This window comes from Grampus griseus (assembly GCF_964374135.1).
Source record: "Grampus griseus genome assembly, chromosome: 17".
NCBI classification, from domain to species: Eukaryota; Metazoa; Chordata; class Mammalia; order Artiodactyla; family Delphinidae; genus Grampus; species Grampus griseus.
The window spans coordinates 59555935-59583319 of record NC_139011.1 but is presented as its reverse complement, the minus strand read 5'-3'; the positions used below and the strand labels follow the sequence as shown (position 1 = coordinate 59583319).

Genomic DNA, 27385 nt, shown 5'->3' with positions numbered 1-27385 from the left:
TTGAATGTATTTTAACAACCCTGAGTTTTTACTCCCCTTCTATGTTTAATGTTTTTGACATCATAGTCTACATCTTTTGGGTATTTCTTAACTACTTATTTTGTGTATAGAAGATTTTACTAGTTTTGTCTTTTAACCTTTCTGCTAGCTTTATAAGTGGTTGGTCTACTACCTTTACAGTGTATTTGCTTTTACCAATGAGATTTTTCCTTTGGTAACTTTCATATTTCTAGTTGTGGCTTTTTCTTTTTCACTTAGAGAAGTGCCTTTTCATTTCTTGTAAAGCTGGTTTTGTGGTACTGAACTTTTTTAGCTTTTAATATTTAAAATTTATTTATTTAATTTTATTTTTGGCTGTGTTGGGTCTTGCTGCGTGCGGGCTTTTCTCTAGTCACTGTAAGCAGGGGCTACTCTTATTTGTGGTGCGTAGGCTTCTCATTGCAGTGCCTTCTCTTGTTGTGGAGCATGGGCTCTAGGTGCACGGGCTTCAGTAGTTGTGGCTTGCGGGCTCTAGAGCACAGACGAAGCAGTTGTGGCACACGGGCTTAGTTGCTCCGTGGCATGTGGGATCTTACTGGCCAAGGGCTCAAACCCATGTCCCCTGCATTGGCAGGTGGATTCTTAACCATTGTGCCACCAGGGAAACCCCTTTTTAGCTTTTGCTTGTCTGCAAGACTCTTTATCTTATCTTTCTGAATGATAGCTTTGCTGGGTAGAGTATTCTTGGTTGTAGGTTTTTTCCTTTCATCACTTTAAATGTATCATGATATTCCCTTCTGGTCTGCAGGGTTTCTACTGAAAAGTCAGCTAATAGACTTATGGAAGTTCCCTTGTATGTAACTAGTTGCTTTTCCCTTGCTGCTTTTAATACTCTGTCTTTAATTTTAGCCATTTTAATTATGATGTTTTTTGGTGTGGTCGGTTCCGGGTAGATCCTGTTTGTAACTGTCTGTGCTTCCTGGACTTGTATATCTGTTTCCTTTCCTAGGTTAGGGAAGTTTTCAGCCATTATGTCTTCAAATATGTTTTCTGCCTCCCCTTTTCCATTTGGAACCCCTATAATGCAAATGTTAGCATGCTTAGTGTTGTCTCAAAGGTCCCTTGAACTGTCCTCATTTTTTTTTTTTTTCGGTACGCGGGCCTCTCACTGCTGTGGCTTCTCCCGTTGAGGAGCACAGGCTCCGGATGCGCAGGCTCAGCGGCCATGGCTCACGGGACCAGCCGCTCCGCGGCATGTGGGATCTTCCCAGACTGGGGCACGAATCCGTGTCCCCTACATCGGCAGGTGGACTCTCAACCACTGTGCCACCAGGGAAGCCCTGTCCTCATTTTTTAAACTCTTTTTTTTTCTCTTCAGCTTGAGTGATTTCTACTACTGTCTTCCAGCTTGCTGATCCATTCCTCCGTATCATCTAATCTACTGTTGATTCCTTCTAGTATGTTTTTATTTCACTTATTGTTGTCTTCAGCTCTGTTTTGTTCTTTATATTTTACAACTCTTTGTTAGCTTCTTACTGTGTTTTTCCATTCTTCTCCGAAGTTCTTTGAGCATTTTTATGATCATTACCTTGAACTCTTTATTGGGTAAGTTCCTTAGTTCCACTTCAATTCTGGTGTTTTATCTTATTCCTTTGTTTGGAACAAATTCTTCTGTCACCTCATTTGCCTAACTTGCTGTTTTTATTTCTGTGTATTTGGTAGGTTGGTTACATTTCTTGATCTTGTTGAAGTGGTCTTTTATAGGAGAGGTCCTGTGCATCTCAGCAGCTCACTTCCCTTAGGTCACCAGAGCTTTATGTTCCAGGAATGTCCCCTATGTGGGTTTCATGGGCCCTTCTTTTGTGGTGGGCTGATTTCTATTGGTGGTCTAGTAGGCATGGATGGCCCCTGGTCTGATTGATTGGCAGGCTCTGCCTTTGTGGATGCTGACAGCCGCTGGTAGGTAGGGCCAGGTCACAAGGTGGCTGATTGTGAAGGCTTGGGGTCCCTAGGCTAGTGCTGGTCCACTGGTGGACAGAGCTGGACCCTGGTGTGGCTGGCTGAAGGTGTCTCACAGATGGTCTGCACGCTGATCGGCAGCACTGGGGCCAAGGGAGTCCAGTGATTGGTGCCTGCCCATTGGTGGGCGAGGCCAGGTTCTGGAGTTAGTGCCAGCCCTCTGGTGGGTGGAGCTGGATCCTGGGTTCTCTGGTGGCAGGGCTGGGTCCCTGGGTGACTGGGGGAACCAAGGTGCCTATGGTCATTGCCAGCCTGCTGTTGGGTGAAGCTGCCCCCACAGTTAGCTGCCTGGCCTGTGGGTCCCAAGGACTGTTGCAGACTGGCTGGTGGGTAGGGCTGGGTCCTTGCACTACGAAGCTAGAAGGAGGACTCCCTAATGTTTCTTGCCAGCACGAGCATTCCTCATGGTAGAATGAGCTCCAGAAAATGGCTGTCATCAGTGTCTGTGTCCCCAGGGTGAGTCCCACATGCCTCCTCCTCTCTGGGAGGCTCTCCAAGATCAGCATGTGTGTCTGACCCCAGGCCAGTTTAAAACGATTGCTTCTGCCCTGGGTCTTGGAGCATGTAAATTTTCTGTGTGCCCTCTAACAGTGGAGTCTTTATTTCCCACAGCCCTCTGGGTCTCCCGAAAGTAAGCCCCCTGGGTCTCATCTTCTCATTGCAGGACCCCCCGGGTTGGGGAGTACAAAGTGGGGCTTGGACCCCTTGCTCCTTGGGGAAAAACTCTGCAATTGTGATTATCCTCGTGTTTGTGGGTAGCCTACCTGTGGGTGTGGGTCTTGACTGTACCATGTCTCTGCCTCTCTTACTTGTCTCATTGTGGATCCTTCTTTATATCTTTAGTTGTGGAAGATCTTTTCTGCTAGTCTTTAGGTTGTTCTCATCATGATAGTTGCTCTGTAAATAGTTGTAACTTTGTTGTGCCCATGGAAGGAGGTGAGCTCAGGGTTTTCCTACTCATCTTCTCCATTCCACTAGCCACCAATGTTATTCTTTAATGCTTTGAAGATAAATAATGTATTTAACCTTCAGATAAATTTGGTTTTTAAACTTCAGTAATTTACAAAGAGACAGCCTATAAATTAAGAGACTGACAAATTGATTTGGTTAAAATAGAAGAAAACCAGATATTTCCAACATTATCAGTTTGGTTCTCCTTAAAGTATGAACTCTGTATTTGGCATTTGCCTTTTTGACCACTGATAACTTTAAGTCTTCTGCCCATTTTAATTGATGATGTTACTTATTTCAAAATGACATGACATTTTTCGCAAGAACTGACAACTTACATATGAAACTAAGTGAAGACATTAAAATTTGGAAGTTTCACAATTTGAGCCACTGAGTATATTGACTACATTCTTTTCGATTTTAGAAAATGGAAGTGTCCAAGTTGGAGAATTGTTACCTTGCAGGATTTGTGGAAGAACATTCTTTCCAGTGGCATTAGTGAGTACCTTTTTTTTTTTGGAGTTTGGTAGATCTTTAATTGTTTAATAGTTCAGGACAATGGAAAGAACCTTTGGAATAATTTAAAGAGATACTGGCTAGTATTCAGTGCTCAGGAGTATCAGTTCCATCTTTTTTTTTTTTTTTTTTTTTGCTATACGCGGGCCTCTCACTGCCGTGGCCCCTCCCGCTGCGGAGCACAGGCTCCTGACGCACAGGCTCCTGACGCGCAGGCCCAGCGGCCATGGCTCACTGGCCCAGCCGCTCCGCGGCACGCGGGACCCTCCCGGACCGGGGCACGAACCCACATCCCCCTGCATCGGCAGGCGGACTCCCAACCACTGCGCCACCAGGGAAGCCCTCAGTTCCATCTTTGTCATTCTTCCAGAGTGCTCTCTTTCCTTCAGAGTTTGATTGGTCTTCAAAACTCCTCTCTGTTAAACTATTAAAGTGTTTTCTCCCTTTGTGGGACTATTAACAAAAATAAAACCAAAATAAACTCTTAGAAATACTGTTAGAAATAATGTATTTAAAGAAGCAGAAGGCTATGATGTATGGCATTTTCTTTAAACTTCAGGAAAAAGTGCTGGGGCTGGGATAGATGAAACAAGATTGCTAAAATGTTGGTAATTGTTGAGGCAGGGATGAGTAAATGGAGCTAATTACACTATTCTGTCAATTCTTATGTATGTTTGAAATATTCCAAAGGAAAAAATATTTTCGTTAAAAGTGCACCTAAAATATATTATGCATTCTTTAGATGCTTAGTATATACAAATAGAAGCACATTTAACTGATTTTAATATAAAATCTCTAGCTAAGTAGAGAATAAGAAAGTCAATATGCCGTATTTAACGTCAAGTATAAATATGTATTTATTAATATTTTGATGTGGAATAAAGATTTTTCTTTGAGTATGGGTCTGCTGATTAGAGTTTTGCTACATTTTATTTTGCATCCTCTCATTGTTTCCAGTTTTTCTTTAAAGCAGTGAGGAATTAATGACCCAAAATGTCCACCTGACTGCAGACTCCTCTTAAATATTAACAGCTTTCTTTCTTAAACCTTTCTTGCCCACACTTAATTCATCCATTTTTTGTTATTAATTAGCTATTTTTCAAACCATTTTCAAAGCATTAAGCTGAGTTTTCACTGGGAAAATTATGCCTTTTTTTGGTCCTCATTATATATTTATTTAATATTTAATTAAATGATATAATCACGATAACAACTACAATTTGTATACATCAGTTTTGGGAACAGGCACTACATACTTTTGACATATACAGCTCAATGTGAGAACAGACATTCTCTAGAAAGTCGCCCATTAGCCATCCTTTTCTTTTTTTAATATTTAAGAGATTTTATTCTAATAGTTACAGTTACTGTGTTTGTCAGAATGATATCCAAAAACAAGTATGTAAAACAGTTGTGTATTGAAAATATTAGAGGCTCCATAACATTGAATCAACCAGTTCTGAGGTTCCTATTTTCCCAGATAAAGTTTAGCAGTTCTGACTTGTTCATTGTTTATCAAAATACAAAAGAAAAAAAGGGCATTTAGCATCCTCTATGTTATTAGTCAACATGTTTTATTTAGGGGAAGGAGAATTATTGTTTATCCAGTAGGTTAATTTGAGGTCAGTTAAGAGAGCTTCCATTATAATGTCTTTAAAATGAATATATGAATGACTGAATGAGCTGGCAGCCATATTAAAACAGCAACAGCAACAACAAACCCCCATCCCCCCCAACCAAAAACTGTAGGAGTGGGACACTAGGTAGCACAAGAAAAATCCTTGGTAAAAAAAAGGTGGAAAATTTGAGTTCCAGAGAGGGGGAAGGGATGATAGTGGAGTAAGGACACAAACCTGACCACCTTGTCCTATATTCTGTGTTAACAAACTACTATTTCGTTAACTTGAGTAATCCCAACTATTATTATTATGTTAGCTTTTGTAATCCTAATGCTAATGTGTTTTCCATTTACATTCCTTTTTCTGGTATCTATTTTCAAGTATTTAGTAATAAAGGTAACTTTTTTCCCACTTCAATAGCTTTGACTTGCTTACATTAGTTTCCTTATTCTTAGCAGTGTAAAAACCAGGAGACTATTAAATAACTAAAAAAAAATTTGGGAGAGTATTTATCAATACTTTCTTGTTGTGAGAAAGATAACTTGTAACATGCGTTGCATATATTTTTTTAACAATTTTAGCTAAAACATTTCTTATTTTTGGATTATTATTTATTTCATCTTTCAGGTTTTTAAACTGGTCTCAAATGACAATTTAAAGTTTTATAGTCTTTTTGTAGAAAAGAAAATGACATGTTGTATTTCCTCATCTTGACAGAAAAAACATGGACCTATTTGCCAGAAAACTGCCACTAAAAAACGGAAGACGTTTGATTCAAGCAGACAAAGAGCTGAAGGAACTGATATTCCAACAGTAAAACCTCTTAAACCTAGGGTAATTATATGACCTTGTGAACAGTATGAACCTTGCTGCTATGTGTAATGAAAAAATTATAATAATCTATTATACTAAGATTGAAGAATAAGCAGAATTCTGTGTCATGTTCTCAGTTTAGAAGTGATCAGAAACTTGTTTATTTTGAATTTCGACAAAAGGGAGGCCAAAGTACTGTTCAACTATTACAGGGAGGTTTTTGTAGCATTGGAGAGCCAATTGCTTAGCTATAGGCTAGAAATAACTGAGAAGTCCTCATACATTCATTGTGAGTCGTTAATTACTTCAGCTATAATTAGGTTTATGTCTCAGTATGTTACACTATTACCAGTAGTGTAATCCCTGTAGTATACAAAAGGAAAGCTATTAGTTACAAACATCTTAGCATAATAAATATTATCTTGACTGATTGATTTGTCAGCATTTATCATCTTATTATGCTTTCTGAGGAAAAGTTTTATACATTGCTCAATTGTTCATATATGATCATTGTCAGCTCATTTTCTTCTTTGTAACTAAAAGCAATGAATCTCCTATGCTAATCTCTCCTTAATACCACCTTTCGTGATATGTTATTTGCTAAGAATAAATCACATAAATGCTTTGTCCGACATAGTTTTAAAGAGTTATTTCAGTGTAATAGTCAAAATTTGAGTACCTGACTTAAATAGGTTTTTGAAACAAACTACTTTCAGTGGTAATAACTTTTCCCAGTGTTACAGGAAAACATTTCCCTATGGGGCAATTAATCTTACTAATAAAATCCTTTGATAACAGAAAAGTCAGTTCATCTTTGTTTTTCAGTTTATGAATATTTAAGGGAAGGATGGAGAAGCTTGAATAAGGTACATAAATTATTATTTAAAGTTTCTCTTGGTAACCTGCCAGATGTATGATTGTATTAGCTTTAATTAGCTTAGATAAATTAATTAAATCTTGGTATAGCATAGTGGGTTTGAAAGCTGGCTCAAGATTCAGACCGCCTGGATTTAACCCTGGCTCTGCTACTTTGTTGTGTTGGGTGAGTTCACACACAGAGGCCTTATTTGTATCTGTATCTGGTACATCAGAAAAGAGAACTGTTTTGTATAGCCTAGAAAGCTACCCTGGGCTGCTCTTTTCTCCCAGAAACTCTTGTAAATAGCTGTACCAGGAAAACCTAACTCATTCAATGATGGGTAATAAAAAACATTAGCTAAGCATTAATATAATAATATATATAATAATACTTTGAGAAGAAAAAGGTAGATGAGAGCAGCAAAAATTAGTAATATTCACTGTGGAACAGATGAATGTTGTGATCAGAAATCTCACTATAAAGTAAGAAACTCTAAAGAATCAGTCATCTCAAACATCTAAATCTGCTTTTATTTAGTTAAGATTTTTGCATCTACATTCATGAGAAAAGTGGCCTGTGATTTTTCTTTTTATCAGTTTTGTTGCTGTCATAGGACTAGTTGGAAGGTTGTTCTCTTGTTTTCTGTTTTTCAAAGAGTTTTTAAAAGATTGGTGCTGTTTCTTCCTTAAATGTCTGCAAGTATTCAACAGTAAAGGCATCTGGGCCAGGAGTTTTCTTTGTGGGTCTTTTAAATAATAGATTCATTAAAAATAAATAAATATAAGACTATTATAATTTTTCTGTTTCTGGTATCTGTTTTGTGGTGTTTGTCAAGGATATTATCCATTTCATCTTAAATGTCCCATGTATTACCATAAAGTTTTTTTATAATATCTTCTTATGTTTGTAAGAACTGTTTTCCATTCCTTGGTAATTTTTGTTTTCTCTTTTTTTCTAGATTAGTCTTGCCTTATAAGTGTTTTTAAAGAACAGTCTTTTGACTTTGTTGGCTCAACATAATATTCTTGATTTGAAAAACAAAGACATAATAGGAATAATCAGATATTTCAATATTATAACAAAATAAATTTCTTTGTAGCACACAAGCCAGCAGTATGTTTAATGGAAAGATACTTAGAGGTAGTTCCATTAAAGTCAGGAACAAGATTAAGCTCCAACCAATACAGTAAGTGCTAGTCAGTAGAGTTAAATAATAACAAGAAATTAGTTGCATAGGAATTGGAAAAGAGGGGGTAAAACTATCATTATTAGGTGATGATATACCTGGAAAACCCAAGAGATCAACTGAAAAATTACTACAAACAATAAGAGAAATCAGTGAAGTAATGAGATGTAATGTTAATATACAGAAATTATCAGGTTTCATACTTCAACAAACAACTCCTTGAAATATAAAAATGATTAAAAGACACTTATAAAAGAACAACACAAAATATTTAGGAATAAACCTTATAATAATGAAGGTGCAAGACTTCCACAAAGACTACTTTAAAAAACCACTGAAAGACACAAACGAACCCTTCTTCAAATGGAAATATATCTCATTCTTGGATAGGTAGACTTAGCAAAATAGAGTCCTTAAGTTCCTTAAGTTGTTTATGAATGTAATGTTTAATTTTTCTGGTTAAAATGTAGTTTAAAAAAATAGACAAGCTGAATCTAAAGTTCATATGGAAAAATACACATATAAGAATAACCAGAAAAGATTGAAAGAAAAGCAGAATAAAGTAGGTTTACCTTAGTGGATATTAAAATATTATTATAAAATCTCAATATTTAAAACACGGGTACTGACACACATAGTCAGAACAGTACAACAGAGAATTCAGAAATAGACCCAAATGCCAAAGAGAATATGAGAAAGGTGTTCTCTCAATTCACTGGGGAGAAAAGTTAATAAAGGATGGTGAGATAACCACATAGCCATGTTAAAAAAATAGAAAATAGAGTCCATATGTCATAAATCAGGATAAATTCCAAATGAATGAACAATTTAAGAATGGTTCTAGGTAGAAACATGGAAAAAATTTATTTTACCTTGGTGTGAGGTTGGGCCTTGCTAACTGAATGCAAATCTGGAGACTATAAAAGGAAAAGTAAGTTAAACTACATTTAAAAATAATTCTGCATATCGGAAGACCCTTAAACAAGGTTAAAAGAGATGTATTGTGGGGGAGGGGTGGGGCTAGTCTCCTATAAAGAATTACTAGAAATTGTTAAAAAAAAAAAAAAGGCCAATAACCCAATACATACGTTGACCAGGCTTATAAACAGTTCACAGAAAAGACAATACAAGTGATTCTTTATGATATGAAAAGATGTTTGCTCTCATTATAGGAAAAAAAGCAGTTAAAACCACAGAGAGAACTATTTTTCACCTCTCTAATCAGTTAAAAAACCAGAAGTTTAGTATCATACTATGTTGGAGAAACTATGGGAAAATAAGGAAATACACTCTTAGTGGTGGCTTAAGTGTTTGTAACACCTACAGGAGGCAATTTAGCAGTGTCTGTCACAATTAAAATTGTATTTTAAAAATTGCATATAATTTAGTTGCCTAAAGTTTCTTTTCAAAATTATAAATTTGGGAGGGAGATCATTTAAGGACTCCTGATGAGGGAACATTTTAAAATAATATGGTGTTTTCTTGAGTTTTATTTTAATTTATTAAAAATTGTTTTGAAACTGTTTTTTGTTTGTTTTTTTAATCTGTTTGCAGCCCGAACCACCAAAGAAGCCATCTAATTGGAGGAGGAAGCATGAAGAGTTCATAGCCACCATAAGAGCAGCTAAAGGCCTTGGTCAGGCCCTTAAAGAGGGTGGCAAACTTCCTCCCCCTCCTCCACCTTCTTATGATCCTGGTATATGTCATATTGTTGACAGAAATTGTTCATGTGGGAAAGAAATATCGATAGTATTGATAGATTTCTTATAAATTTTAAGATATTAAACTTAACTTATAATAATTGAACCTAATGAAGCATGATCTTTAAAAGTTTTCCTACAAAATAATGGTGACAATCCAGGTATTTAGGCTTATAAAGACACATCAGTGTTGGACATAGAAATGCATTAACTTTTTATCTCAATACTTTATAAAGCATTTAATATCATTTAAAAATTATGGTAGTAACTGTTAAATGTTAATATTCCAGGAATTTTTTTTTTTTTTTTTTTTTTTTTTCCGATACGCAGGCCTCTCACTGTTGTGGCCTCTCCCGTTGTGGAGCACAGGCTCCGGACACGCAGGCTCATCGGCCATGGCTCACGGGCCCAGGCGCTCCGTGGCATGTGGGATCTTCCCAGGCCGGAGCACGAACCCGTGTCCCCTGCATAGGCAGGTGGACTCTCAACCACTGCGCCACCAGGGAAGCCCCTCCAGGAGATATTTTAATCATGCATAAAGTCTATTGAAATGTAGTCATTCAGTAAGATTCAAATAATTATGTTGCCTGGTTCTTTGGTATCTTCTAATCTGGGAAGGGAAAAAAAAACCATAATTTTGCTTCTAAAAATGTATTATTCTAGTGGGGTAACCACCGTATAGATGGATATACCTAGATTATGCCCTAAATTCATGTATTTTTATATTTTCTTCATTGGGTGGGTAAAAGTTTCTTGTTTCTTATTCCCAAAAGCAAGGCAAGATGCTGGCAACCACATATGAGATAATTGAGATGATGAAAGATTTAAAATAGCACCGTTGACATTTTGACAGTGGTTAATGGAGTAGCCTCAAGAGGTAGTTATTTTAATATAACAAGTTAGCTGCATTAAAATTGTGTTAGTATTCTAAGTTGGGATTAATTTCTTAGTAAAGAGCAAGTTAGGTATGATCTTTATAAGGAGGGGTTGATACACAATTTCTATAAAGGACCAATAGTTAATATCTTAGGTTATGCAGTCCATAAGGTCTCTGTTTCAACTCCTCAACTCTGCCACTGTTGCAGGAAATCAGCCACAGAAAATATGTAAATGAATGAATGTGGCAGTGTTCCAGAAACATGCACCAGGCAGGCTGGATTTGGCCCATGGGCCCTTGTTTGCCAACTCCTGTTTGAGTCTTAGTAATTAACTTTAATGCTATGAGTATTTCTGGAATGTTCCATTTGGGTTTGCATCTCTTCTATTTCTACCTTAATTTTCCCCATGAAGTTGAATTCTCTCTTTGTTTTAGAGGTATTTGTATATTGCATCTTATTCAACACCAGTTATATTTCTCATGTTTATGTTAAGTCAGAGCAGGGGCGGGGGGCAGTTCTTCAGGATAATTTGGACTTCAGAAATTTTTTTGATCTCTTAGTCCTGACAGAACAACTTCTTTGTTATTAGAGATTTTAGACCTATTTTACTAGTTAGCAGGACTAATTTCTGAGATTCAGATGAGTGTAAATTCTAAAGGGCAAAAAACTCCATCTCAAAAAGTAAACCTATTGAAATAAATTGAAGATTTTTTTTGACACTGCTAAGTTGTTATATTTATTTCTTCTCTGTATCTTATAGAGTTGAAATCTTTCACAGTGCTATAAAATTTGGTTCTTTCTGGGATAACTTTAAGATTTATTTTGTGAGAAGTTTTGTTTGTACTGTATATTGCATTTGGGGAGAATATATAATCTGCAACATTTGCTGTTTCTTAAATTTGAATTAATTATGTTAGGAGATATATTTTTATTATTCCATCTGTTGGGATCTCTAAGAGAAAATAAAACTGTATAAAGTCTATTAAATTATTTCTTGACAGCTTTCCTCTAATTGAAGTTAAAGATTTTAACAGATGAGCCCAAATTTAAAATTTTTATTTTATGTAAATTTTTATTTAATGTAATGTGTTATTAACTACTTAACCTAGTCTACCTTATGAAAATATATATTTGTGATGAAAACATATGGTAATATAGAAGCAAAAAATAATTAACATTTTTCCTTATTCATTTTTATGTAGGGACGATTTATCTTTTTTTTCCCCTCAAATTTGATTCTAAGCTGGGAGAAAATTGCAGTTTATCGTATACTAGCATACTTTTTTTCTTAAATGTCTTTACTAAGTTTAGATAAGTCAGGTTGGGTGGTTATAAGAAAGTGAGAGTTTTTGCTTAGCAGTTGTTATTTATGTTATATGTCTTGAGTTACTAACTTATAACTCTTTATGTCCCATTTCAAGTATTATGTTACTAATCTGTTTCTTTTTTCTGTTTTAGATTATATTCAGTGTCCATATTGCCAGAGGAGATTTAATGAAAATGCAGCTGATAGACATATAAATTTCTGTAAAGAACAGGCAGCACGTATTAGTAATAAAGGCAAATTTTCTACCGATACCAAAGGAAAATCGACTTCTCGGACACAGGTAATCATTGTGGTCATTTCTACAAATAAATGAGAAAATGACTTTAAGTTCACAGTTTTGTGTTTATTCTTTATAGCACATTTAACTACAGTTTCTCACCTGCTAAAATTTATATATTACTGTTCAGGGATTTAGTAAGAAATTTGAATGGCTAGTTGAGAACAAAATTTGAAGTGGACTTGAGTTAGTAAAGACTTAAAAATATACAGATTTAAAGAGGTTTTAGGAAAAAAGGGAGAAAATTAGTTTAAAATAGATGCAGCAGATTCAGAGGAAACTAGAGGGGTTAGATGAATGAGAAAATTGCAATAAAAATCCACATTTGAAAATCATGTAAGTTGTGAATGTTTCCATGTTATATATGAGTAACACATTTGAGGAAATGAAAACATGGGGTTACATCCAGACTGCTACTTTTGAACTTTTAGACAAATGACATTAATGTATGTAAGCCTTCATTTCTTCATCTGTGAAGTGGTAATCTACATAACTATAGTGAGAAGCAAATGAAATGATGTATGTGAAAGCGCTTAGAGAACCATAAACCATATAAGGATTTTGTTATATTAAATTTATTTTTACACTACTGTTGTTTTTCTTTAAGCATATTGTCACATAAAAACTTTGACAATATCATACTTTTAAGCAAATTTTATTTTTCACAAAGCTTTCATCTGTAAACTTTTTTTTAGTACTGTAAACTTAGCAAACAGTAAATAATCAAATCTATTTTTTTGTTACTTATGAATAAAATATTGGATTAAAAGACCACATTGCAATTGAGACCTCCTTGAGAGAATCCTCCTATTGAATTTTTGTTAATATTATTGGGAATGGAGTATATCATTATTACCATCATCATTGTGGGGAAAGAATAGCGAAGAAAACTCATTTAGAAGAATTTCCAAAACAGATGGAAAACAATGTGTATCTTTTGAACAGTTAAGAACATCAATAGGATTTTGTTTTGTTTTAAGAATAAAATAGTAGAGCAAAGGAAATACAATAGAATGTGTGCATTCCAACAGCTTGGTGCCAGGTGATTTGTAAATGTAAAATCCAAGTAGTTTTTAAGTTCCCACCTTAAATTTTATCAGTTCTGATACCATGCCTAGTCATATTTATTTATTTATTTATTTATTTCAGTCTGACCCCATATTTTCTCATCTGTATTCATTCAAGAAGTTTCTGAGTATTCTCTTTGAACCAGACACTACCCGGTACTGGATCTACATTAGTAAACTAAGTAGAGTACTTTTCCTAAACACGCTTAAATGCTTCCTTGTCATATTTAGCAGCTGTAATCTGGCCTGATTTCAGCCCACTTTTTGACCCTGCTCTAATCAAAATAATGATACAAACACAGTGAAGATCAGATTTTTATAGGTAAAAACAAGAAGTTCTACCGTTCAGTTAAGCTGTCATAATCCTTCACTAGGAATTTTATCAAATTTAGGCATGGTTGTATTAAAGTAGACCCATGAAGACATAGGAACCAAAAATATCATCTAATGTATGCTAAATTACATGTCTTGTTATTTTAAAAGAACAAATTATTTTGAAATAACTCATGCATAATTTAGATCCTGCAGTAGTCTTTCATCAGATTAGGCTAGGCTGAGTTACCTTATGAGTTTAAAGCAATACGATAAGTATTTTATGATTTAGGAATTTTCCTAATCATATTCTGATAGGAAATCATATTCTGATTTCCAAATCAGTATTCTGATTGATTCTTACCCTACTTATTCTAAAGTAATGAAGTTTTAAGTCTGGAAAGATGATATGCAATTTTTAATAAATATTTTTCTGATTATTAAAAGGATTCCTATTCTTTATGGAAAATTTGAGAAATATATATATTTTAAAAGTTATCAACATAGTTAACATTTTAAATATCTCTAAGCTCTTATTTTTTACAACACTTTTATTCAGATTTTTTCTTACAATTTTCCCGTTATTTTTTTTGTAAATTATACACATAGAAAACAAAGCATAAAACATAAATACATACATAACCACAAGAAAGTTGAGAAATACAATATTGTTAGTCTTACAAAAGCCTCCATTAGTGTTTCACTCCCAGAATGTAATATTCTCTCACTCCTAGCCCCCAACACCCATGAAGTAGTCACTATTTTGACTTTACATATAATCAATTTTTGTCTTTTTATATAGTCCCCAGACCACATTAATATTTTTATTTACTATAGCTTTATGAATTTTTTTTAATTGAAGTATAGTGGGTTTACAATATTATATTAGTTTCAGGTATATAGCATAGTGATTCAGTATTTTTACAGATTATACTTCATTTAAATTTATCACATAATAATGGCTATATTTCCCTTGCTGTACAATACATCCTTGTTGCTTATTTATTTTATACATAGTAGTTTGTATCTCTTAATCCCTTATGCCTATTTTGCCCCTCCCACCTTCTCTCACTCCACTGGTAACCACTAGTTTGTTCTCTGTATGTGTGAGTCTGTTTTTTTGTTATACTCACTAGTTTGTTTTTTTTAGATTCCACATATAAGTGATATCATACAGTATTTGTCTTTCTCTGACTTCACTTACTATGATATTCTCTAGGTCCATTTATGTTGCTGCAAGTGGCAATATTTAATTCCTTTTTAATGGATGAATAATATTTCATTGTGTATATATGTATATACCACATCTTCTTTATCCATTCATCTGTCAGTGGACATTTAGGTTGCTTCCATGTCTTGGCTATTGTAAATAGTGCTTCAGTGAACATTGGGGTGCATGTATCTTTTAGAATTAGTTTTCGTCTTTTCCAGATATATGCCCAGGAGTGGGATTGCAGGATCACATGGTAACTCTATTTTTAGTTTTTTAAGGAACCTCCATACTGTTCTCCATAGTGGCTCTACCAGTTTACATTCCCACCAACAGCGTAGGAGGTTTCCTTTTTCTCCACTCTCTCCAGCATTTATTATTTGTAGACTTTTTGATGATAGCCATTCTGACTGGAGTGAGATGATACCTCACTGTAGTTTTGGTTTGCATTTCTCTGATAATTAGCAGTGTTGAGCATTTTTTCATGTGTCTGTTGGCCATCTCTGTCTTCTTTGGAAAAATGTCCATTTAGGTCTTCTGCCCCTTTTTTTTTTTTTTGCGGTACGTGGGCCTCTCACTGTTGTGGCCTCTCCCGTCGCGGAGCACAGGCTCTGGACACGCAGGCTCAGTGTCCATGGCTCACGGGCCTAGCCGCTCCATGGCATGTGGGATCTTCCCAGACCGTGGCACGTATCCGTGTCCCCTGCATCGGCAGGCGGGCTCTCAACCACAGCGCCACCAGGGAAGCGCTCTTCTGCCCATTTTTTAGTTGGGTTGTTTGTTTTCTTCATGTTGAGTTGTATGAGCTGTTTATAAATTTTGGATATTAATCCCTTATCAGTCACATCATTTGCAAATGATTTTCTCCCACTCAGTAGGTAGTCTTTTTGTTTTGTCAGTGGTTTCCCTTGGCGGTGCAAAAGCTCTTAGGTTTAATTAGGTCCCATTCACTTATTTTTTCATTTATTTCCTTTGCCTTAGTAGGCATATCTAAAAAAAATATTGCTATGCCTTATGTCAAAGAGTGTTCTGCCTGTTTTCTAGGAATTTTATGGTTTCTGGTCTTACATTTAGGTCCTTAATCCATTCTGAGTTTATCTTTGTATATGGTTTGAGGAAATGTTATAATCATTCTTTTATATGTAGCCATCCAGTTTTCTCAGCACTACTTAATTAAACAGACTGTCTTTTCTCCCTTGTATATTCTTTTTTTTTTTTTTTTTTTGCGGTACGCAGGCCTCTCACTGTTGTGGCCTCTCCCATTGCGGAGCACAGGGTCCGGATGCGCAGGCTCAGCGGCCATGGCTCACGGGCCCAGCCGCTCCGCGGCATGTGGGATCTTCCCGGACCGGGGCACGAACCCGCATCCCCCGCATCGGCAGGCGGACTCTCAACCACTGCGCCACCAGGGAAGCCCTCCCTTTTATATTCTTGCTTCCCTGTTGTAGATTAATTGACTATAGGTGCATGGGTTTATTTCTGGGCTCTCTATTCTGTTCCATTGAGCTAGGTGTGTTATTTTTGTGCCAGTACCACACTATTTTGATTATTGTAGCTTTATATTATAGTCTGAAGGCGGGGAGCATGATACCTCTTGCTTTGGTCTTAGCTTTATAAATCTTGATATCTGGTAGAACTTTTTCTCCTACCTTCTGTTTTTTAAGGTTGTTTTAGCTAATTTTTGTCCTTTGCATTTTCACATAAATTTGAAATTATCTTTTTAACGTCATTGCACACATGTGCACATACATACCCACCTGTATTCGATTTTTGATTAGGATTGCATTGAATCAGCTGGGATTGAGTTTATATCTTCACTGTCTTGGGTTTTCCCAGACTCAGTATTATCAGCCTTTTTCATTTTAGCTGTTGTAGTGAGTGTGTGGTGGTGTATTGTTGTGATTTTAATTTACATTTCTTTGAAAACCAAAAACCAATTAGTTTTAGTATCATTTTGTGTTCTTTTTTTTTGTGGTACGTGGGCCTCTCACTGCTGTGGCCTCTCCTGCTGCGGAGCATAGGCTCCGGACGCGCAGGCTCAGGGGCCATGGCTCACGGGCCCAGCCGCTCCGCGGCATGTGGGATCTTCCCAGACCGGGGCACGAACCCGTGTCCCTGCATCGGCAGGCGGACTCTCAACCACTGCGCCACCAGGGAAGCCCTCATTTTGTGTTCTTATTGGTCATTTGTGTTTTCTGTGAAGTATCTGGAAGGTTTTTCTGGTCCTTATTTTAGGTTCTCTTATTGAATGAAAGCACGTGTTAAATATTCTCAGTCTTTTCTCAAATGTGTATTAACAATATTTTCTTCCCTTCTGTGTCTTGGCTTTTTTTTTTTAAGGATGGCTTTTGAAAAGCAAAAGCTTAAAACTTTGGTAAAGTCTAATTTATAAATTATTTCTTTTATGACTTTTTTTTCTTCTTGGTTCTAAGGAATCTTTACCCTTACCAAGCTTGCAAAGATTTTTCTCCTTTATCTTCTAGAAATTTTATAGTTTTAGCTCTTACATTTAGATCTGTGGATTATTTCAAGCTAATATTTGTATGATGTGAAGTAAAGGGCAATTGTTAATTTTTTTCTATATGGATAATCTGTTGTTTCGGCACCATTTGTTGAAAAGACTTCTTCACCCAATGAATTTGCCTAAGCACCTTGTTTGATCATCAGTTGAATGTATATTTTTAGTTCTATTTCAGGACATACTGTTCTGTTCCATTCATCTGTATGTCTGTTCTTTTATCAATACCACACTATTGCCATACTAAATATTATACCATATAAGCCTTAAAATCATGTAGTCTAAATTCTTCAGCTTGTTTTTACTTTGGTTATTCTAGGTTGTTTACATTATATATAATTTTTTTTGTTTTGCTAGTTTCTACAAAAAAAGTCTACTAGTGCTTGATTGAAATTACATTAAATATATGAATCATTTGGGGAAAATTAACATCTTAATATTGAATTGTCCAGTCCATGAATTTGTTATATTTCTTGCTTATTTAGGTGTTCTTTTTTTTAATTGAATATAATTGATGTAGAACATTATATTAGTTTCAGGTGTACAACCTAATGACTCAATATTTGTTTATATTACAAAGTGATCACCACAATAAGTCTAGTTAACATCCATCATCATACACAATTACCTAATTTTTTTTCTTACGATGAAAAACAAAATTTATTTCAAGAGTGTTTTCCTTATCTTGTTTGATCTTGACGTTGTTTCTAATCTTGCACCCTACTATTTTGTTAAATTCACTTATTATAATAGCTTATTGTAGATACCATAGGGTTTTTCTATGTACACAATCATGTCATCTGTAAATAAGGACAGTTTTACTACCTCCTCTTCAATCTCTATGCCTTTTTCTCCCTGTAATAATTTATTACACTAGCTAGAATTTTCAGTCCAGTGTTGAGTAAAAGTTGTGAAAGAGAGTTGCTTTCTTCCTGTTCTTAGGTGAAAACCATTCAGTTTTTCACCATTGAGTACGATATTGCTGTGGATTTTTGTTGATGCCCTTTGTCAGGCTGAGAAAGTTCTCTTCTAATTGCTGAGAGTTCTTTTTTAAACCGAGAATGCATTTTGCATTCTGTCAAACGCTCTTTATCTATTGAAATACCATAGTTTTTCTGTTACTCTGTTAATGTGATGAATTGCACTTATTTATTTTCAGATGTTAAACCAACTTTGCATTCTATGAATAAATTCTATTTTGTTATGAATTATTGCTCTTTTTATAAATTATTGGATTTGATATGCTAAAAATTAGAATTATTGCCTCTATACTTGTGAGAAATATTGGTGTGTAGTTCTCTTCGTTTGATGTTTTTAGCTGGTCTCTTGGTATCAGGGTAATGCTAGCCTCATATGGATTTGCAGTTATTTCCTCCTCCATTGCCTGAAAGAGTTTGTAAATTCTTTTTTTGTAGACTTTTACAGTAATGGTATTATTCCTATTGTGTATGTTTGCTAAAATTCACCAGTGAAGCCATCTAGGTATGGGTTTTTCTTTTTTTCAGAGCTTTTCATCTACATCATTTTCTTGGGTAGATACAAAGCTGTTCAGATTTTCATTTCTTCTTGGTGTCAGTTTGGGCAATTTGTATCTCTTAAGTAATTTGTGTAATTGGATTTATTGACCTAAGGTGTTAACTTCTTAACGTAGAAATACGTTGTGATATCCTCTTTTTCATTCCTAATACAGGTATTTTGTATTCTCTTTTTTTCCCTCTGGTTAGTTTCTTTCCCTTGATTATTCTGTTTAGAGATTTATTGATTTCATTATATCTTTTCGGAGAAACAGCTTTTGGTTTTATTGCTCTAGCATTGCTTTAGCTACATCTCAAAAATCTGAATGTGTTTTTTTTTTCTTATTCAGTTCAAAACATTTTTAAATTTGTGACTTCTTTTACTCAAAGTCTAGTCAAATATGAGTCATTTACTTCCAGATACAGTCATCCCTTGGTATCTTTGGAGGACTGGTTCCAGGAACCCCACCCCACGCTCCCTGCCCCACCAAGGATAAGTCCCTAATGTAAAATTGCATAGTGTTTGCATATAACCTACATCCTTCCCACATATTTTAATCAGATCATCTCTAGATTACCTATAATATCTAATACAATGTAAATGCTATGTAAATAGTTGTAAATACAGTATAAATGATATGTAAATAGTTGTGTGCATGTGGCAAATTCAAGTTTTGCTTTTTGGAACTTTTTGGAATTTTTTTTGACCTGTGGTTAGTTGAATCCATGGATTCGGAACCTGTAAATGTGGAACCAGTGGATGTAGAACCCGTGGATACAGAGGACCAACTGTGTTTGGAGCTGTTCTAGATGTTTTGTTGTTGTTGTTTTAATTCTGTTCTGGTCTGAGAATGTACTTGGTAAGATTTTTATCTTATTGGGATTTGTTTAATTGCCTAGCATGTGGTCTCTTAATGAATGTTCTGTGGCATATGAAAAGCAGAGTGTATTCTGCAGTTGTTGGGTATAAAGTTTTGTAAATGTCAGTCAGGTAAGGTGGCTGGTAGCTTCATTCAGATCTTCCATGTTCTTTTTATTCCATCAGTTACTAAGAAATGTGTTAAAATCTTTATGATTGTGAGCTTTTCTGTCTCAGTAATTTTGCCAGTTTTCGCTTCAAGTATTTTGAATTTCTCTTATTAAATGTGTTTTACATTTACAAATGTAATAGCTTCTGTATTTATTGATTCTTTTATCATATGGAGTGTCCCTTTTTGTCTTTAGTGACATTCCTTGTGTTGAAATTTGTTTCATCGATAACATAGCTGTTTCAGCTTAATTATCCTAATTTTCCTTCTATTCTTTAACTTAAATTTGTAGGTTTGCATCTTCTGTAGACAGCCTATAGTTTTCTTTAATCCATCTGACAACCTCAACCTGTTTGTTGAAGTGTTTTGGCATTTACACTTAATGTAATCATTGATATGTTTGTGTTTAGGTCTGCTATGTTGCTATTTTCTATTTTGTCTTTATTTTTGTTTTTATTCCTCTGTTACTTCTGCCTTGCCTCTCTTGTTTTAGTAGAAGACATTTTATTTTCTCTATTGGCTTTCTAGCCAGAAGTCTCTGTATTTTTTAAAGTCGTTACTCTAGGAATAACAAAATGCATCTTTAACTTAACCCTGTCTATTGATACGTTTATATACCTCTCACCAATCTTAGTGCTGTTGTTGTATATATGTAAAACTCTGTAGACATAAAGCCATCAATACTCTTGATGCGTATTGTTATAAGTGTTATACTTACTGCTTTAAAATCTGTCTTTTAAAGAAATTAGGAGAAAATAATATGTGAACATATATTTATACGTATATAGGCACACACACTATATATATTTATGCATACATGTATATACTCTGCATTTTGTATTTACTCACATATTATCATTTCCAGACCTCTTCATTTCTTCTTATAAATCTCTGTTGCCATATTTAGTCATTTTCCTTCAGCTCGAATAAGTTTCTTTAGCCTTCTAATAGTACAGATCTGCTGGCAATGAATTCTCTGTTTTTGGTTATCTGAAAAAATGCATATATTTTACATTCATTTCTCTGTTGAGATTCCCTATATTGTTCATTCACTGTTACCATATTTCCCTTTAATTCTTGTGTATATGTTCCTTTACTTTTTGAACATATTTATAATAACTGTTTTGAAATTCTTAATTACAAAGTCTTACACACCTGTGCCCACTTGAAGTCAGTTTCTGTTGACTTTTTTTGCTGAATATGGGTCATGCTTTCCTGTATTCATTTTCCTTTTCTTGTCTCCCCTTTCCCCTTCCCTTCCGCTTCCCTTCTCTTTCTCGTTTCCTGAAATTAAACCCAGAGATACACAGTTTCCAGAAGGACTGCTTTTGGATGATTTCCAATCTCTTAAAATCCTTTTTTTAAATCTATAGGAGGATTATATCTGTATCTATAAGGAGGATTATAGATTATCTATAGGAGGATTATACAGCTGCTTCATTTCTGCACCATTGAATTTGTAATCTGTTATTTTTAATTTCTTCTTCTAATTTTCTATGTTACTTTCTATAGTTTCCAATTCCCTGTTGATATTTTCAAAGTTGTCTTTTATATCTTTGAATGTAGTAAGCATAATTGTTTTATGTTATGTGTCTGATAATTGTTACATCATGTGACCTTTATGGATATGTTCTTGCTTTCTTTTTCCATTTGTGGTTCCTTATATCATTATGTTTGTAATTATTATCGACCATTTTCTGCTGTTGCCCTTAAAATGTTATTCTCGAGGATTAATCTTGTGAAGTGCCTTTTTCAGAGAAAATTTGTACTTGTTTATTCCAGGTATCTACCAGTCTGGAGACACATTAAATTAAATTACTGGCTTTAGTTTGCTGTACCATCTAGTAATGCATAATCATAAAGCAAATCCATGTGATGGCCAGACCCTGTTACAATCTCACATGGTGTTGGCCTGGCAGTTCTTTTTCCTCTCATCTGACATTCAGTGCTTTTAAAATGATTTTTTATACTTTCCTGAGCATTTAAAATTTTTTAGTTGAAGGGTTGGTACAAATAGTACCTTTTACCATTTTATCAGAAATGAACATCCTCCACGTTCTTTAAGCTTTTTCCAGTTTCAATAAAAAGTCTTCGTAAATATAAATATGTTACTAACACAATTTATTAGATTTGTGATCTGTATAAAAACACATGAAATAATCACCTAACAAATACTTACATGACGAATGAAATATGTATTGAGTATAACTATAAAATCAGAGTTTGTTCTTTTGATCATTAAAGTAATTTTATACAAAATGGTTGCTAGCTAGAGTCATCCTGAAAGCCTACCAGTAGAATTTCAGCTTGATGTTGTAGAATAGATAAAATACAGGTCAGTAAGGAAGGAGTCATATTATCTAGGTCAGGGGAACAGCAAGTTACTGAGAGACAGGTGAATATGTTTTAAACAAGAGGCATTCAGAGTAGTATGAGGATTCAGTAAGGAAACTAACGTGACTAGTTTGGGTTGAAAGTAATAGGAAATATTACAGGAGATAGATAAAGTTGGGCTAGGTTCTGGTCATCTCAGATCTGACCAAAAAATTGAGTAAAATAGTAGGAGGTCTCTACGGAGGGGAAAATCAAAGCACCTTTTGAAAGGAATATTCTGCCTTTTTCTGTTTGTAAGCCATTAATTAATAATAGTAATTCCTAATATGTGAATAAAAATTTCTAGTACTGGTATATAATGCTGCCAGGGCCCTTCCTGCCTAAAATTTGACCTCTCAATGTGTAATATGCTATACCAGTATCTTTTATTAATGCTAATCATTTTGCTCTGTTTTTGGTAATTAACACAGTATGAGTGGGTCACCAATCCTGTTTCTTAATCCAATTTTATTGACCCTATTTTTAGTAGACATGCCTCTAATATTTTGACAAATCTTTGTTAGGTCTTTTTTTCCGTATTGTTAGTTTTAAAATCTTGCCTAATGTCTTCATTAGCATTGGTATTTTAGTAGGAGAGACTGACACTAACCAGAAATACCCCTTAGGTTTTCAAAGAAACAGTATATTTATATGGCTCATCTCCAAAGTCTCCTAGTCATTTGTTCATTTGACAGACAGTTATCGAAGGTTTTCTAGTTGCCAAGTGCTTAAGAAATTGCAGTTTCTGGCATTATACTGCCAGATGTCCATGTTATTTGTCTCTGTGGGTGTGTGTGTGTGTGTGTGAGAGAGAGAGAGAGAGAGAGCGAGAGAGAGAGAGAGAGAGAGAGAGACCATTTTACCAAGATTTGTTTTTGCAAAAGGTCAGATACTGAATTTTGAAGAGAGATAATGTTTGAGTTCAAAATTTGTCCTTAGCAGTTTTCATTAGTAGCAAGCACATCTTAAATTTTATACTGATTATAGGTTATAAATGTGATTTGATTTTTGAAAATTAGGTTTAAAAACAATTTTTCTCATTAAGTCCAAAGCAATCTAAATCATGCATTGGGCTCAAGTACACATACATGCAAGCACAGTAATCACTTTATAGTTGGAGTATAGGGCTAGAACTAAGGTGGCGTGAGTCTTAATTCCTATTTTGTTGTTAAGTTGGGGTGTAACCCTGGGCAAATTCACTTCTTTATCTTGGAGTGGGTGTTCAATAAGATTCTTTTAAATTCAGTAACAGAGCAAAATTTCGCTCAAGTAAGAGACAGTAAAATAAAACTAACGATGATATCTCTAGAGAAGAGAGAAAAAATGAGAATAAACGAGATAAGCTAAAATATCCTATCTTTCTCAGCCCACATCCCATTCATCTAACATGGTCTGGTGAGGTTAATAAAGCCAGAATTAGCTCTTTCTCTCCACACTGGGGCAATAATCCATTAAGCAGCTATTGTAAAACTTGTTCAGACTGATAGGTACTCTTATGAATTTTTATCAGTAAGAAATATGACTGGATTATATATATGAAATATAAAACCATACCCAGGAACATGTAAGAATATTGACCTTTAAAGCTACACCACTGAGTGAGCATCATTGGGTGTTTCGAAGTTTTTCTGTTATTATGGTTGGCATTTAAAATCTTAACATTGAGGGCTTCCCTGGTGGCGCAGTAGTTGGGGGTCTGCCTGCTGATGCAGGGGACACGGGATCGTGCCCCAGTCCGGGAAGATCCCACATGCCGCGGAGCGGCTGGGCCCGTGAGCCATGGCCGCTGAGCCTGCGCGTCTGGAGCCTGTGCTCCGTAACGGGAGAGGCCACAGCAGTGAGAGGCCCGCGTACCGCAAAAAAAAAAAAAAAAAAAAATCTTAACATTGAGGAAATTTTTTTTCCATTTCATCCATTTTGTTTTCTTTGAATGAGGAAAAGTTGCTCTTAGTTTATTTTAGCAGTACAACATCTGAGCCAAACTTTTAGTACTCCAGTTTTGAGAAGAAACATATTTTGGGAAACCTCTCTGTGAGGTGATATATTTTAACCTACACTTTCTAAATTTGGATAATTCAGGAACTAATAAAGAGATTGGTCATTTAAGGTAATGTATGCTTTTGAAATACTGGTTTACAATCCATAATCAAAGAGTGATGATGATCAAATATTTTATTTTCATTATTTTAGTATAAGCCTCCTGCACTTAAAAAGTCCAGTTCTCCTGGAGCCACCTCATCAGGATCTTCACGATTACCACAGCCAAGTGGCACTAGCAAAACTGTTGTAGGTAATGAGATCCATAAAATAACTTGATTTTTTTTTCTTTTAACAGTGTTGGTACAAAAGGAAATGAATATAGTATTCTGTTTTGGATTATTCAAAATAGATTTATAATTAGGATGAGATGTGGAGGATAAGTAATTATTTTGGTTTAGAAATAAAGTAACTTTCAGTAGCTTCTACTTTAGATATTTTATAGTCCTTTTTTTTTTTAGCTATATGTCTACCTTCAGTGTTGTAGTGATATATCATCTCTTGAGAATAGTCAACCAAGTTCTTCTCTTGATTCTTTGACCACAGTATTTTTCCCCTCATTTCTACCTATCCCTCTCTGAACTTGACAGTTATCCTTAGTAGACAAATATTTAATGATTTGAAGGAAATATTGATTACTGAAGTGTATCTTTATTTGTATATAAATTGTAAGAAAGAAATACAGAAATTATAAATGAAGGATGTGTATGTTGTTCCCTGGAAATTTTATTTAATTTTTTTTTCTTATTTGATAACTCATTTTGTTATTTTGCCACAAAGATTTATTGCCACTAAAGCACTGTTTTCCTTGTCAGATGCTCTGTTTTATGTGATTTTTGTTTTTCAGACTGTCGTTAAAACTAATACCTTTTTTATTATAAGGTGTTCCTTCAGGTAAAGTGTCTTCAGTTAGCAGCTCTTTGGGAAGCAAACTTCAGACCTTGTCTCCCTCCCATAAAGGGATAGCAGTCCCTCATGTAGGGTAAGTCTACATTGAATTTAATTTATTAGTGATACATACATACATATATATATATACACACATGATACTAAGGTTTTATTTTGTTTAGGTAATTGGCTTTTTCATTAATCTTAATTTCTAAGTTTGTCTTTTAACATATTGCTCATCAGGAGCTCACACACTGCTATTGAGAATCTAAATTAGTATAACCAGTTAGGAAGAAAATCTGGTGGCATTTATCAAGAGTCTTAAAAACATTCATATCTTCGATTGAATGATTTTATTTCTGGGAATCTAGTCTAAGGAAATCACTTAAAATATGGTAGATTTTTATAATCATTATTTTTTAAGCACGTATCAGGCACTGTGCTAGATATTTTACATTATTTTTATTGAAACTACCCACTGCCATAGGATGAGAGGATCAGAGAAGCAGAGTAATTCGCTCAAAGCTACACAGCTGTTAAGAGTTGGAAGCAGGATACAAATTGGAGTCTCTTTGGCAGTAAACACTGGTCTCTTTTCATGTTTTTTCTATAAAGTAAAAAAAAAAAAAAAAAAACCCAAATGTCTAGCTTTGTTTGAATAGCAAATTGTGAAAATCTACAAAAGAATATTATACAATCATAAAATATATATAAATTTTAAAAAGATGATCCTGCTATTATGAGAAGTATGTGGGATACAAATTCCATGTATACTTTGATAGATGCTATAAAAAATTAATAATTTTAAAATACTTTTTGTCTTTCTATGGTTTTATATACATGGCTTTTAATAAAGTAGCATAATTAAGCTTTCAACAATTATTTTAATCTGGGAAAATTTGTTGATAACACTAGAGTTTTTAATAGAAGTCTTTCTATTCCAGTAGAAACTCATTTTCCATTTTGATAAACTAGAAAATTAAGAAATTGCCATATGATTATCTTTGGCAATGCGGCCTTATTCTTTATCTTTACACATACTGATAAAGTTGATTTAGGAAACGTAGCGTACATTATTTTCAGATCTAGGTTCTCACTTTGGTTTTTATGTAGGAAATATATATGATGGTAACTATCCATAGAGACTAACTGCCTTTTGTTTCCTAATTTGGACTACATAGAAAGTGTAAGACCTAAAAAGAGTTTAATGTAATTATTGTAGAAAAAGACCGAGATCTGATTAGTTAAATGTCTTTCCTCTTTGTTGTGCTTCCAAAAAGAAGAGACTGGCTATCCTTAAGAAAGAGACAGGTTATCAGTAGAACAGGTGGTTGAAAAGTAAAAAGCTCATCTTCCAGTGCTAAAAAAAACTCATCGATTTTTGTTTGTTTGTTTGTTTTGCTTCTCTGCTGAGTTGACCCACTAGATATTTAACTGAAGTATAGACATAGCAATATGTTTTAACTTTACAAACAGTAGTTTCATTTAGTTGATTATGAATTAAAGGCTGGTAGTTTTTTAGTACCTTTCCTTTCATACTGGTAATTTTATCAGTTGACACTATTAAGTTGTACTGACACCGTTTTTAAAAGAGGACATGTGAAGCTGGCTGGTAAGATGCAAAGGGTTACTGACTTAGGATTAGAAAGCTAGGCTTCTAGATCCTACTTTGCCCCTAAATACCTATATGACTTTGTGCATATCTCTTTTCTCTGTCTCGCTCTGACAACTTTCTGTGACTGCTTACACCTTGACAGATGATCTAAGAAAATCTGACCAACATTTATCTTTAGGAGAAAATTTTTTACTAACTAGCAAAGGCTTTAGGCACAAGAATTTTATAAGTTATGTGCTGCTACAGTGCTATAAAGATTTAAAATTTTTGGTGGTCCCATATTATATTAAACTGTCAAACATAACTATTTAAATCCCAATTTTATATATGATCCTTATGTGTTAAAGGCGTTGTTTCCAACTACTGGAAGGAGAGTGGTGATGTGTGCTTCTGATCAATATATTACTGTATTAACTGGAACATTACTGTATTACTATATTGAATAGAATCCTTCATGACTATTTAGTGGCACAGCTGGTTATGTTTTTTAGATTATTGAGGTAATGATTTGTCTCTTGCCCTTACTGGATTATAAGCTCTGTGATAGCAAAGCCCTGTGTCTGCTTTGCTTACAGATATAACTACAAAATGTAAATAGTGTAATGCTTGGCATATAGGCACACAAATTTTTGGTGAATATATGAAAAAAATAGTGAATCAATAAATTCCTCATTTGTCAATTTTTTGACCCATCACAGA

The 27385-nt window shown here is 34.6% G+C and overlaps 1 protein-coding gene across 1 annotated transcript in view; it reads left to right on the top strand.

Moving 5' to 3' along the window:
* The window catches only part of ZC2HC1A (zinc finger C2HC-type containing 1A), a 60681-nt gene that overhangs the window by 13619 nt on the left and 19677 nt on the right, over positions 1–27385 (top strand). The window contains exons 2-7 of the mRNA XM_082675282.1: positions 3374–3447; positions 5802–5918; positions 9497–9638; positions 11979–12127; positions 24337–24436; positions 25066–25165. Of these exons, the coding sequence (XP_082531408.1) occupies positions 3374–3447; positions 5802–5918; positions 9497–9638; positions 11979–12127; positions 24337–24436; positions 25066–25165 (682 nt within the window). The remainder of the gene's footprint in view (positions 1–3373; positions 3448–5801; positions 5919–9496; positions 9639–11978; positions 12128–24336; positions 24437–25065; positions 25166–27385) is intronic.